The sequence below is a fragment of the Leucoraja erinacea genome, chromosome 3, assembly GCF_028641065.1.
Source record: "Leucoraja erinacea ecotype New England chromosome 3, Leri_hhj_1, whole genome shotgun sequence".
NCBI lineage: Eukaryota > Metazoa > Chordata > Chondrichthyes > Rajiformes > Rajidae > Leucoraja > Leucoraja erinaceus.
The window spans coordinates 64,019,828-64,035,247 of record NC_073379.1 but is presented as its reverse complement, the minus strand read 5'-3'; the positions used below and the strand labels follow the sequence as shown (position 1 = coordinate 64,035,247).

The 15,420-nt window shown below is 44.1% G+C and overlaps 1 protein-coding gene across 2 annotated transcripts in view; it reads left to right on the top strand.

Annotated features, from left to right (window-relative positions):
- dmrt1 (doublesex and mab-3 related transcription factor 1) overlaps positions 1–15,420 on the top strand; it is a 110,707-nt gene that overhangs the window by 33,238 nt on the left and 62,049 nt on the right. For both annotated transcript variants that reach the window (XM_055632818.1, XM_055632819.1), the window contains exon 3: positions 12,260–12,546. In XM_055632818.1, the coding sequence (XP_055488793.1) occupies positions 12,260–12,546 (287 nt within the window). The remainder of the gene's footprint in view (positions 1–12,259; positions 12,547–15,420) is intronic.

Below are 15,420 nucleotides of genomic sequence, written 5' to 3'. Positions count from 1 at the left end.
TATTGGTGTTTATTTTGATCATTGTGTCTCACCATTTTTGTTTACTGCAGCTACACAATCGCCAATAGTAGTACACAATACACCAACACGCAATACCTATCCTTGTCTGACCCGCTGAGTTATTCCAGCATTTTGTGTCTATCTTCCAGAATTAGAACTAAACCCTCTAAATTAGTCTGCCACTCAAAATTATTGTTGCTTCTCTATTTTTGATGATTTTTTTTATCCAAGCATTTGCGTAATGTTTAGTGGAATCTGTTGCCAGATTTCTTCTGTCCAAAACAATTTTGCTTGATTTCCCCACTATACATACGTTTTAATTTCAAGATTGTACCCAGTTATTAGTAGGATTCTGCTGATTATCTGCCATAATTGTAGGAGAAATTCCAGATAAAATGGTAACAAAGTAATTCATCAAATACATTTTAGCATATGTTCCTTTATGTTAGTGACCTTAATGCAATTCAACCAAGTCAAGGTAGTTTTATGAAGAAAAATTGTCTGACAAATTTGTTAAGAGTTCTTTGAGGCAGATAGAAGGAACCTGTATGTGGTAATGAATTTGGATTTCCAGATTGTGCACAAGATTACCTCACAGTATTGGGAAAAGTGTATTATCATGGATTGAAGACTGGTCATCACATAGGAATAAATGGGTCATTTTCAGGCTAGTAGCACAAAACGCAGTAAATGTCATACAGATCAGGTGAGGTTGAGTGTAAGGTAGTGTATGTTTGCTGTTGATATACGAAAATAGGTGGGTGGAAATTAGTGATGAGAATATTTGGACTCTGCAATAGTATACTGAATGAATGGACCAAAGCTGAACAAATAGAGTTGTAATGTATGAAAGTCTGAAGTGAGGAAGGCAAATGGCATATTAGCATTCATTGAAAGGAGGTCAGAATTTAAAAGTAGAAATATGTTGTTGTAATTATATGGCAATGATAGGCTGCATCTCAAGTACTGTGTACATTTTAATCCCTTTTGTGAAGAAAGGATATACTAAAACTGGAGGCAGTCCAGAAGAAATTCACTCAAAACAATCCCGTCATCCCAGGATTTAACTCACAGAATTTAGATCTGTGTATTTTGGTTTAGAAATTGTAAGATTCTATAGGCACATTACAGGGAGTCTTCAATGAGGGGGCATAGTTACAAGAAAAAGTTAATTTAAAACTTAAAATAAGGTGCTTAGCAATTTCTTCTTGTAAGGTTGTTAAATCTCTAGGATTGTTTGGCCCAGAAGATATGGTGGCTACTGGAAGTGGTGTTATGATTTGATTAGTACGGGTGTCAGAGGTTATGCGTCTGCACAGCCGTCTGGAGTGTGTGGCGTCATTTGAATACGTAGTTTATGATATTTACCCAGTTTATGATATTTATGGTGAATTTCAAAAAATGTTCCAGTTTCTTGAGTGGTGCCAGCAATTGGAAAAACTGCAGATGTAATGCCCCTATTCAAAAAGAGGTGAATGAAAAGTAGGAAGCTGCAACCAAATTAATCTGGGAAGGAACTGCAGATGCTGGTTTAACTTGAAGATAGACACAAAATGCAGGAGTAACTCAGCAGGCTCGGCAGCATCTCTGGAGAGAAGGAATGGATGATGTTTCAGTCTGAAGGGTCTCGACCCGAAGCGTCACCCTGTCACACTTGGCCGTCATTTACGCGACAGGCCGGTGGTGCGCGAAGATTTCGTACAGGACAAAATCCTGGCGCGCTGCGCGATACCGCGCGCAACTCCACACTCCTCCACGTCACTCCATGTGCCCATCCCGCGCTACCCACACGCTACCAGGTTGCGTAAATGGCGCTCAAATGACGGCCAAGTGGGACAGGCCTTTAAACTTCCTTCTGTAATGGTCCATAATGTGAAAGAACATTTTGGAGAGTCATGGAGAGATGCAGCATGGAAACCGGCCCGACAGCCCATCACAAACTCATCAACCTTTAAACACCCATTTATGCCAAGTTTACATGAGTCCCGTTTTATTATTCTCCCACATTCTCATCATCTCCCTCCAGAAACTACTGCTCACGTGCACAGATGAGCAATTTACAAAGGCCAATTAGTGTACCAACCCATACAGATGGAGAGGCAGGAGTACTCGGAGTAAACCCATGCTATCACAGGCAGAAAATTCAAAAGTTACGCAGGGCACACAGGAGCTTTTCTACTAAGTGTGCCACACATAAGCTTTCAAATGTAGAAATATTTTGTGGTTTATTGGATAGTGTTGAGATCTCTTCCCATTAACTGAGGTGACAAAATCAGCATATTGTATTTTGTAGGAGTAGCTTCTTAATAGAAGCGCTATTCGTTCGAAGGAGGGAACCCTTTTGTGGTGGAGTGTGAGCATGCTTTTACTGTGTTGTATGTGTCATTGTGCAAGGGAAAAACGTTCAGAAATAATTTCCATTGGTGTGCACTTTTGAAATCTTAAAACTTTTATTTGCTCTGCACCTACCATGCAATCATTATTGTTTGTAACTTTTGTCTGGTGTTTACAATGTAATGACTGAATTAAAGGGTGGTCACCGTGTCGCAGCGGTAGAGTTGCTGCCTTACAGCGAATGCAGTGCCAAAGACCCAGATTCAATCCCGACTGCGGGTGCTGTCTGTATGGAGTTTGTACGTTCTACCTGTGACTTGCATGGGTTTTCGCCGAGATCTTCCGTTTCCTCCAACACTCCAAATACGTACAGGTTTGTAGGTTAATTGGTAAAAATTGTCCCTAGTGTGTGTGGGATAGTGTTAATGTGTGGGGATCGCTGGTCGGCATGAACCAAAGGGCCTGTTTCTGCGCTGTATCTCTAAACTAAACTAAACTAAACTAAAATTAAGCTTTTGAAAAGCTGACCTAAGGGTGGAAGTAAAAGGAAATATAGATATGTCCATACCCTGGACAAAAGCAACCAGCTGAGTGCCAAGATGCTCTTTTGCTGCAGTCATTTCACCCTTGTTGTTTTGTGGGAGAAACAAATTGTTCCTACAGTTCAGATTGTGTGTTCAAGGGATGACATGACACTAGCGTTATTCAAGGCTGTTTGCAAACTTCAGGGGAATCGTGAACAAACCTAACTAACAATGCTATCAGAGCAGTGATAGAGTGGAACAGGGAGTGACAGGTTTTGGCTAACAAAGAATCAAGACAATGTGACAAATACAGATTTAGTTTTAATATATCACAGCGGCAGTAAATCATTTATTGTCTTTTTTATTGGAAGGGACACAGAGCAGGTCAAATATCTCATAAGGAGTTTACATGCAAAGATTATTTGTGACTTGCTGTTTATTTAGATAAAATATATGTAGTGTTTGTTTCTACGATTGCTTTTGAAAGTAATATTCACACATTCATTATGACCAAATGCATATGTATTCAGATTGCAACCTGGTTTTTTACGATCTATTAAAGGTGTGGCGTTGCTCCAGTGTATTTCTTGGAAAACCATATGCCTTGTTTATAGGAAGAAAACGATTGCACAAGGCTCAATGGGGTGAAGCCAGGGAGCCGCTGTTTTACTGCCTCAGATCTGGCTTATGTTTTATATGTTTTTTTGCGTGGATTAAGGCCCATTGGTGGAACAGTTGCATTTGAGTTTTGTATGCTGGTGTCTTTGATTTGTCAGAAATGCCTGGAGGAAAATGGAATTCATTCTGATGACAGTAGGATTTTAGTATAATCGGTCCTGGATATTTGATGAGTCACTGTTCATACCAGGGTCTTTCCCATCTATTATGCTTCAATTTAGGATGGTCTGGAAGCCTGTGATCTAATCTCCAGAATCATAGTAGTGCTAGTATGAAAATTATGGTGTAAAATCAGATTATGTTTCACTCTAACAGCATGTTATGTAACTGCTCTGCTTGCACTGATGGGGCACCTGTGGTGATTTTTTTTCTGGTCTAGTCCCTTATGGCCTTTGTGATGAGCTGGTGAAATTGTTGGACCATTGATAAATTGTTGAGCTAATCTGATGTGGATTATAGTCTACTCCTTTCACTCTGATTCATCTTTTCTAACTTTATCTTTTGCATCTGAAAAGTATAATGAAATGCACCTCTCCCCCCCCCCCCCCCCCCCCCCCCCCCCCCAAAAAGAAAATTCACAGAAGAGCATAGGAGAAATATTAGTATATCCATTATCTGCTTATCGAGTGAATTATATCCACACGATCTTCATGGTTTCTGAACAAATATAAATAACCTACAAATTACAACAAATAACCTACAAATTACAGGAGCCGAATTGCAAAGTACCACAGTGCCGGGTTAAGGAATCAATTTGGCAACTTATTACAAAAGTTAGTCATCACTGCATTGCGGAAGTGAAAATTACTGCGTATTTGTTTTTGAAGTTTCCCAATTAGGTGAATCTGTTCTCTGTACCTCAGTTTTTCAGTTAAACTGGCGCCCCTACTTTCACAAGCATTGTTCTGGGGCATGTCCTGGCTGTCATGATGTGCTGTAAGACTAAAATTAGTTGAGTCATATGTGTGGGAAACATGGTTGATGTCCACATTTGTGATCTGTGTTTATCAGACTTTGATGTGGGAAGAGCATGAGAGGTGTGCCACATTGGGAAATTCATCATGGAGATCACTACCTTTCTCCAGATTACTGCCAGTGCCATGCGCCAGTGTGGATAGGAATAGGAAGATGAATGAGTGGCTTCAATGTGCTGTCTCCAAATAGAAGAGCAACCACTTTAAGTTGTGATATGGTTAATTCCTCTTCCCTTAAACACGTCGTTTGATGGCTAATGTTTATAGCCATTGTCTTGATTTTGTTTGTTTTCCCTCTTTAAGTACGTGTCACCTGGTGTTCTGGTGTGTTATTGTGGTTTGAGTGCTTGATGTGTTGTCCCATTATCTGCCCAAATGGGTGCGTATACTGGAGTTGGGAGGTCTTGGTCAAGGGAAGGACTTCCCAACAATCCTTCTGGGATGTTCCCTGTGTTTATCTCCTTTGTAGGAGCTCTTTGGTGTATTACGCCTTGCCTACTCAACGTGTTCTGTGTGTTTAGAAGGCTGTGCCCCATCCCAGACTGACAGTAACGGAGAACCGTGCAGCTTTGAGAGGCAAATCATCTGTTTTTAATATGCTTGTAAATCTGTGAATGGTCTGTAAAAGGAAGGATTATGAAAGTTTGCTCCATTCTTGGCCTCAGTCGTTGTGCAGGAAATTGATTGTGAATCAGTGGTCATTGGAGCTAGTCTTGAACAAACATTTTTTGTGGAATCTTTTATTACTGCGAGATGTTCTGGATTGTTGTGATGTCATATTTTGATCTGTAGATTTTGGTAATCGATCTGCCACAATGACATCAGATGATGGAGCAAACTCAGGAGGCGGAGATCCTTAAATCACCTGGACATGATCATAATGTCTGGTTATGGAGGCTGCCTTTCCAGGTGATTATAAACCTCAGTTGTGTTAGGATTCCTATTACTGTGAGTAATGGGCTGGGCTTCTGGGTGTGAGGCTGTTGGTTGCATTGGATGGATGCTGGACTTCTGGTCAGGCAGCATCTCTGGTGAAAAGGAATAGGTGACTTTTTGGGCTGGAACCCTTCTTCAGACTGCAGAAGGGTTCCACCCAGAAATATCACCTATTCCTTTTCTCTGGAAATGCTACCTGACCCACTGGGTTACTCCAGTAATTTGTGTCTATGGATGAATAGGAGTAGGTCTGCTGGGGAAAGAGGACATGAGTCGTTGCGCTCCAGGTGTCCCTTTGGTCTTGTGAACCAGGTAGTGCACACAGGTTGACAATCCATTATAGTTTTCCATTTTACAGTCACAGTGGTGCAGTTAAAGAATCTTGCACTTGCACAGTTCCTCTCACATTAGAGAGTACTCAAAATGCTTCAGTCACTGCACTCCATTTCTGAATTGTGGTCATGGTAGGCAGCCCCGAAGGCAACATCGAAGGCCAGAGCACCAAGTCAAGTCAAGTCAAGTCAAGTCAAGTTTATTTGTCACATACACATACGAGATGTGCAGTGAAATGAAAGTGGCAATGCTCACGGAACAACAAAACAACCAAACAAATTCTAAACACAATCCCTTTGGTCTTGAAAAACGTTCACAGTTAGTGCACACATTGCCTCTTGGACAACCTCTCCGTTCTCACTGCATCCACGGATAGTTTGCCATTTTACACTCTGGAACAGAGTGTTGCAGTTGGAAGAGGTCTCTCATGAATCTGGAGTTGCACCTCTTGTTGCACAGTTCCCTCACATTAGAGAGTACTCAAAATGAACGCAGTCACTGCACTTCATGTCCTTGGCAGAGCAATTCCCGAATTGTGGTCCGGACAAGATGGTACCGCTGCAGCGTAGAAGCCGAACTCTGAATTTCCGCAATTGCCTGAGGTGGTAAAGGCGCTGGCCCACTCACCAGTGCACCAGTGCATATCCTCAGAGATGTGGACTCCCAGATATTTAAAACAGTTCACCCTATCCACAGGATTTGGACTTGAGTGTACGTCCCGATGATGTGCCCTCCTAAGGTGATGATCAGCTCCTTCGTTTTTTTGATGTTGATAATCTGGCTGTCCTGATTCCGCTGCAGCTCTTTTGTAAGAAAGATCAAATGTAGAGAATCTCAAAGGGTATTTTGGGGGGGAAGTGCATCGTCGTGGACCTGTTCGGACGGTATGCAAACTGCAAACGGGTCCATGTTGCCGAAAGGCGAAGGAAGGAGCAGAACATTGAGCTTCTCTAACCCAGCCTCTTCGAAGCATTTTCTGAATACCGATGGGGTCAGCCAGCCCTTAGGGAAGATGACTAACATGCGGACTCTCATGTCAGAAAAGAAACACTGCCCCGGCAAAGCCACCAGCATAACCAAGGAGGCGGAGCCTCGCCTTGGTCAATCCGGACGTCTTCCCTTTCCCATCAGGCGGAAGAGGTTGAATTCAGATGGAGCTGTGCGTAGCACAGGAAGTAGCGCATATCTCCAGATTCACGTCGTGCTCGGACAGCGGACATATTCCTCCCTTTTCGGTAGCCAGCCCAATTGTGTCCAGACCTAGGCCCCTCTCGAAACGACTGAACCATCAGCTAAACATGCAAATAGTGCTACGGTAGTTGGTTACAATCCGTAGCCCCTGCCACAGGCTTCCAGTGCTGCTCAGCGAGTTTGGACATTGATGTCACCGAGGCTTAAGGTGACTCGGCTGATGTTTGATAATCTGGCAGTCCTGATTCCGCTGCAGCTCTTTTGTAAGAAGAACAAATGTAGAGAATCTCAAAGGGTATTTTGGGGAAGTGATGGGGTCAGCCCTTAGGGGAGATGACTAACATGTGGATTCTTGTACTGCCTGGACAAGGAGGAGCCTCGCCTTGGTACCTTGCACTAAAAGTTAGTCAAGAGTCCCATTTATCCTGTATCTGTACACTTTGGACAGCTTGCTTGTAATCATGTACAGTCTTTCTGCTAACTGGATAGCACAAAACAAAAAGCTTTTCATCAGTACACGTGACAATAAATTAAACTACCCCTGATATAATCAGTTGGCTGATTCAGCAGAGTTGTGGTAACCCATACCTTGGGAGTCCAAGCTCCGTACCGACAGCACCCAAGGTCGGGGTTGGCTCCGGGTTTCTGGCACTACTGTGCTACCCAGGATAATCTCAAGCGACAAGGTATAGAATATTAGTGCTAGCAAATGGGAATAATATAGATGATTACTCAATGACTGTTGACCAAAGAGTCTGTTCCTGTACTGTGTGCTTCAAAGACTGTAAATCTCAGCATTATAACATACAATAGCAGTTCACCCGAGCCGCCCGATGTTTATTAGAAAATGGCTGTTCATAGTCGTGTGACCTTGGGTTACTCGCTATCTTGTGCTTGGAGCCAGTACCTGATATAGTTCTCTAAATCTCACAGAGATCTCACTGAGTTCACTTCACCACATGACAGGTTTTAACAACCTGCCTCATAAATACTGTCAAAACGATGGAAGGACATAAACAATGTGAGTGGGGTGGCATGATTGAAAGATTTAAAGAACAAATTGGTGTGTATGCCCAGTGAGGGAGGGCAGGTAGGAGAGGAATGAGATATGTGTAGGCGACAGAGTGATCGGATGGAACTTTACAGCGTAAGACAGGACAGTTAAAACCTGTCATGTGGTGAACTGAACTCGGTCAGATCTCTGTGAGATTCAGAGAACTATATCAGATCCTGGCTCCAAGCACAAGATAGCGAGTAACCCAAGACCACACGACTATGGACAGCCATTTTCTAATAAACATTGGAAGTGGTAAGACAGGAGCTGATGAGCAATGTGGAAAGAGTGTGAATTAACTATGGGCATGAGAATTTTAACTTTAGGCCACTATTTAACTGTAACCACAAGCTTAATTTCTGTAATTAGTTTTTTTTGTATAGTTTAGAGATTCAGCATGGAAACAGGCCCTTCAACCCACCAAATCCGTCGATCACCTGGTTACACGAGTTCTATGTTATTCCACTTTCTCATCCACTCCCAAAAGACTAAGCAATTTACAGAGGCTAATTAACCTCCAACCCCGCACGTCTTTGGGAAGTGGGAGGAAACTAGAGCACCCATAGGTTTTTGCAGAATATGACCATTCAGCTTAGACATTGGCTGAGCCCACCACTATTTATACCGCAACCTCGATACCACAACCTGCAGCTCACCTCATTGATCATTCATGGTTCAGGCCCTTGGGTTCCCCACTTTTGGCCTTGTTTGTTTGCGCTTTATCAGCTCTCCCTCTGATTTAGCATCTACTTGTGCCATGTATCCTGGGCACTAAAAAAGCTAAGGTGCAGGTCGAGTAGGGCTAATAGAATGAATTGTAGCCTACAGAAAGTAAAGAGGTTAATTGAAGCTGGAGAGACGACTTGAAATCTCTCTTTCTGTACTATTCTTGATCATGGTTGAGCACTTAAATGATGTCTTAACACAAGAGAGGTGCAGCTTATCATATGGATGTCTTTCTTGCAGAACTTTACAAAATAGGACCTTTTCTACCACTGCTAGACTGCCTTCCTGGAGCAGGGTGGGATCTGTCCATAGAACACAAATGAATTCTTACCAGTGGGTCAGAATCTGCGTTCCTCATTCAAGTTAACCTTAAGTACAGGTGCACAACCTTTTATCCGAAAGCCTTGGGACCAGACACTTGTCGGATTTCGGACATTTTCGGATTTCCGAATGGAAGATTTTTAGCGTAGATTAGGAAGGTAGCGCGGGCGGCTTGAAAAGTCTGGAGCGGCTGCCTCCTCCCCGGAGACCGGGGAATCATTGTAAATCATTGCTTAAATGTTAGTCAGTTAGTTTGTAGGGATTTTATGTGTGGGGGGGGTAAAGGGGGAAACTTTGATTCTTAGTCCCCTACCTGGTCGGCGACTCCCAACATCGCGGAGATGGTTGCTCCGTCCGGCCGCGGGCGTTGCCGGTTGGAGCTCCGACCCCAGCAACTCTACCCCTGGCTGCGAGGCGCTCCAAATCCAGCGCCGCCCGCGGCCGGACGCCCGCAGCCCCAGCTCCGCGAATGTTGGGAGTCGGCGGCCACAGCGCTCCGGAGCTTGCCGCACGGTGACCCGGTAAGGCATTGCCCGCTCCCCGCTGGTATCCCAGCGCTGCGACGCCGCCGACTCCCAACATTCGCGGAGCTGGGGCTGCGGGCGTCCGGCCGCGGGCGGCGGTGGATTTGGAGCGCCTCGCAGCCAGGGGTAGAGTTGCCGGGGTCGGAGCTACAACCGGCGCCGCCCGCGGCCGGACGCCCGCAGCCCCACCGCTGCGGAGCTTACTGCACGGCGACCCGGTAAAGCATTGACCGCTCCCCGCCTCTCCGACCAGGTAGGGGACTAAGAATTAAAGTTTACCCCTTCACCCCCCCTTCACATAAAAGCCCTCCAAACTAACTGACTAACATTTAAGCAATGATTTACAGATGTTTAAGTGTCTCCCCGGTCTCCGGGGAGGAGGCAGCCGCTACAGTAGTACAGACCTGGGTTGACCGTGGGTCGTTTCGGGTCAAGTTTGGCGCCAAACGCGAGCTTTGGTGTGCAGACGACATCCTGGAAAAAATGGCCGGTTTTCGGAGTTTTTCGGTTTCCGGAACTCCGGATAAAAGGTTGTGCACCTGTACTAATACCTTACCTTACAATGCTCTCAACTTCTACTGAAGTGCAGATGGCCGTTGGCTCACTAGGCCGTTTGGCAGGTCTTGTTTTTGGTCCTGCTGGGGGTCCACCGCCCCTTCCTCACCTGGCAAACCAGACGGGAAGACGGTTTAGTCTATCCGACCATGGAGCAGATAGCATGGGATTACATGGTACCCGTGGCGGGGATGAACTCCCCCCGACCTGACTACTAAGAACAAACACATCGGTTCCATCCTTAAAGGTTCATTGTCTGATCCAAAAAAAATTAGCTGATCAACAGACTTCTTTGTGTAGTCAAATTAAGTTTATATCCAGTGAAATTATCGTCCCAATTACCCATTCAGCTCAAGATGTGTACACCATTTATTTCAATGTAATGGAATTTTGTGGTAAATGAAACCGTGCCTCGCCATTTTTTAATCTATTGTCTTTCATTTTATTGTTTTCTCTCATTTTTTTCTCTCCTACATTATTTTTCTATTCCCTTTTATTCCTTGCATTTTGAGGCTTATTTTCAGAATTCAAGGAAGGAGAACTGAGGTCCAACTGATGCTCCACTCCTTTGTTTTTCTCTATCAGTTGCAACTTCTGAAAGAATTCAACAAAGATTAAACATCTATTTTGTGTTCTTCATATTCTGAAGTTGGAATTCCTCTGCATGTTCCACGTGTACTTTTGATGTTGTGAAAATGTGAACACCATTTTCAACCATTTTCCATTTTTTTTACAGTAACGCCTGTTTATTATAACAAACCCATATCAGCAACATTTCATGCATTCTCTGCAGCTCCACATATGCTTTGATTAAATCTGCTCTACTGTGGCACCCAACTCTACATCATCAACAAATCTTCTGACTCTTCAACTGCGTTTGATTCATTGTAATACGCCTCTGATAGTGCTGGAAATTTCCACTCAACTAAGTACGAGGAAACTATATTATATTATATGATATTATAATTTTTGGTTCTTGCAATAAATGCTGTTGCTTACCTATCTGCCTACCTAATATGATGAATCTAAAGCAGTTGAAGACTGCTCCAATTGAAGATTCTTCCGTCATGTTTCTTGTGGATCCACCACACGAGAACAAAAGAAAATGGGAGCAGGAGGAGGCCTTCAGGCCGTTCAAGCCTGGCAACCATTAAATATAACCATGGCTGATCTATGCTGGCCTTATCACCTCTTCTGTGCCATTTCTCAGTACCACTCTATTCCTCAGCCTATCAAATATTTATCCACTTTAAATACTTATAATGATCCAGCTTCCATCACCAGCCTGAATTCCTGAGATTTATTGCCCTCAGCAAGAAGATGTTTATACTGTGCCACTTCTCCACTTTTGTCAGCCATTCTATCTGAGCTGGGCTTTCCTCAATATACCTCAAACTCTATCTCCTTTACAATACTCATCAAAATTTGTTTGAATTAGAGTTTAGAGATATAGTGGAAACATGCCCCTCGGCACACAGTCTACGTCGACCATTGATCACACCGTCACTAGTTCTATGCTATCTCATCCTACCCGCTATGGACAATCGACAGAAGACAACCTACAAATATGCACGTCTTTGGAACGTGGGAGTAAACTAGAACACCTGGAGAAAACCCATGCAGTCACAGGGAGAACCTACAAACCTTGCGCAGACAGCATCCATAGTCAGGATTGAACCCAGGTCTCTGGCACTGTGAGGCAGCAACTATATCACTATGCCATTGTGCTGCCCCAAAGCTAATTATATCATTATCTTCTTACTGGCTTGATATCAAAGTTTGTAAAGTGACAATCCCATGAAGCTCCTTGGGATGTTTAAGGTTCTATGTGAATATGTTGTTTTCTATGTACAGTCAAAATATTCTAGTATGTGACTACAATCCAAGAGTTCCTGTTACTAATGCTAGAGGTTGCTTCTTAATCATCTTCTGTTATTACTTACCAGATATATGCTACACATTTACGTACAAGTTTCATAATACATTGTTCCTATTCCAACAGTTTCTGAGCATGCACATTGAGCTAAATGTGACTTCATTATTGCATGAAATGGGGAAAAATCATGTAATTGTAATATTACTTTCATCTCTTTATTTTCTCCTTCACAGAGGGGCGATTGCATCTCCAGGATATCCCTTCCATAACCAGCAGAGGGCACCTGGAGGCCACCCCAGACCTGGTAGTGGACTCTTCCTACTACAGCAACTTTTACCAGCCGTCTCTCTATCCAGCTTACTACAACAATCTTTACAACTATCCCCAGTACCAGGTGGCGGTGGCAGGAGATTCACCTGCTTCTGATGTAGGTTCAACACTGGGAGGGGCAACAGTGAAAAACAGCCTCCGTGGACTCTCTGCATCGTTAGTATCTGGCCAAACAGGAAACCAATGGCAGGTATGATTAAAATGATTCCTCATTGTTTGACTAGATGAAATTCATGAGGTTCTCTTTAGTCAAACGTTAATGTTTTTTTGTTATAATTTTGCTGATGCGTACAATTATTTGAATAATTGAATATGTGAATTGTATCTATTAAGAGACTTTTTGAATAGTAGGATTTGGAGGTTTACGTAAAGAAATTTCAGGATATTCTTCCCGATCCTTTCCCTAAGGGTGTCCACAGGACCAGCAGGAAGATGAGGGGAATGGGTTTCACTTATTCCTTTACAACTGAGGCTTTCCTCGTGAGTCCAGGCCTTTAAAAGACATAGACCTATCATTCGGTGTCGGTTTAGATTTTGTTATTGTCACATGTACTGATGTACAGTGAAAAGCTTTGAATTGCAAGCTATCCAAACGGATCAGGTAATACTGTACATGAGAATGATCAAGGCAAACTCAAGTACAATAGTTAGAGCAAAGGGGAACTTACAGTGTACAGAATATAGTTCTCAACATTGTAGTGCATCAATTCCATAGACAAAGTCGAACACCGGCAAAGTGGCAGAGGTGAATGGGGCAGTATTGTAGTTTATTGAAGGACCATTCAGATGCCTGATAACTGTGTAAGAAGCTATTGCAGAGTCTGGTGGTGTGCGCTGTCAAACCACTGTACCTTTTGCCCAACTGGAGCAGTGAGAAGAAGGAATGACCAAGGTGGGATAAGTCCTTGATTTTGTTGTCAGCTTTTCTGAGGCAACGTGAAGTGTAGATGGAGTCAACGGTGGGCAGTCTGATCGGTGTGATAGACTGGGGTTCCTTTACATTCTCTGCAATTTCTTGCCATCTTGGGCCGGGCTGTTCCCAACCCAAGCTGTGATACAACCCAACAATATGCTTTCTATGGTGCATCAGTAGAAATTTGTTTGAGTCATTATAGACTTGCCAAATTTTCTCAATCTCCCAAGGAAGTTGGTTGCCTGCTTGGCTGTTACATCAAATTGGTTGGTCCATGATGGATCTTTGGTAATATTTATTGATTAGTACGAGTGTCGGAGGTTATGGGGAGAAGACTTGAGAATGGGGTTAGGAGGGATAGATAGATCAGCCATGATTGAATGGCGGAGTAGACTTTATGGGCCAAATGGCCTAATTCTGCTCCTATCATTTATGAACATGATCTTAACGCTATGGAACTGGAAGCTCTCAATCATTTCCACATCGGCACCATTGATGTTGAGCAGATCTGGTACTCCACCACATTTCTTAAAGTTGATGACTATCTCCTTCGTCTTGCTGACATTGAGAGAGAGGTTGGCAGCATGTTACTAAGTTCTCTTTCTCCTTCCTGTACTCCATCTCATCATTTTCTGTGATCTGGCACACCTCAGTGGTGTCATCTGCAAACCTGTAGATGGACTTACAGCTGAATTTGGCTGGATAGTCGTAAATGTTTAGAAACAGAAAATAGGTGCAGGAGGAGGCCCTTTGGCCCTTCGAGCTAGCACCGCCATTCATTGTGATCATGGCTGATAATAATAATAAATTTTATTTATGGGCGCCTTTCAAGAGTCTCAAGGACACCTTACAAAAATTTAGCAGGTAGAGGAAAAACATGTAAGGGGAATGAAATAAATAGTAGAGACATGATCATCCACAATCAGTAACCCGTGCCTTGCCTTCTCCCCATACTCCTTGATTCCGCTAGCCCCAAGAGCTCTATCCGACTCTCTTTTAAATTCATCCAGTGAATTGGCCTCCACTACCTTCTGTGGCAGAGAATACCACAAATTCACATCTCTGGGTGAAAACTTTTTTTCTCATCTTAGTTTTAAATGGCCTCCCCTTTATTCTTAAACTGGGGCCCCTGGTTCTGGACTCCCCCAACATTGGGAACATTTTTCCTGCTTCTAGCTTGTCCAGTCCTTTTATAATTTTATATGTTTCTATAAGATATCCTCTCATCCTGCTAAATTCCAGTGAATACAAGCCAATCTTTCCTCATATGACAGTCCCGCCATCCGAAGGATTAACCTCGTGAACCTACGCTGCACTGCCTAAATAGCAAGGATGTCCTTCCTCAAATTAGGAGACCAAACTGCACACAATACTCCAGGTGTGGTCTCACTAGGGCCCTGTACAACTGCAGAAGGACGTCTTTACTCCTATACTCAAATCATCTCGTTATGAAGTCCAAAATGCCATTAGCTTTCTTCACTGCCTGCTATTCCTGCATGTTTACTTTCAGTGACTGGTGTACAAGGACGCCCAGGTCTCATTGCACTTCCCTTTTTCCTAATCTGACACCATTGAGATAATAATCTGACTCCTTGCCGCCAAAGTTCGGTCGGTGGGGCCGCTGCAAGGCGGCGCCCTGTCAGCAGCGTGTCCATTTTTTTAAAACTTTTTTTGATTTTTTAGTATGTTTTAAAGTATGTTTTTTGTGTTTCTTTGTGTGTTTTCTGTGTGGGTGGTGTAAGGGGGAAACCGCTTCGGTCGCCTCCTCCATGGAGAGGCGACTTTTTCCAGGTCGCCTCCCCCGTGGCCTAACAGCAAGGATCGGCGTGGACTTTCCCAGAGATGCGCCCGGGGCTCCAGCGGCGGGCGCAGCGTGGACTCTCGGCGTGGAGCGGGCGAGCCCTCGCCGGAGGGGAGTGTTCCGTTTCGCTGGCCCGTGGCAGCCGGCAGCCTGAAGCCGCGGTCTGCAGAGCTCAAGCTGGCGCGGCGTCTGCAGCCCGGGATCCCTCGTGGGGGACCCGGGAGACGAAGGAGCTTCTATCGGCTGGCCCGCGGCCAACTTCTACCGCGGGCCCGGCGTGGACTTACCATCACCCCTGGAGGGGGAGCTTCGACCGCCAGCCCTGCAGTCTGCGGTGCTTCTGGTTGCTG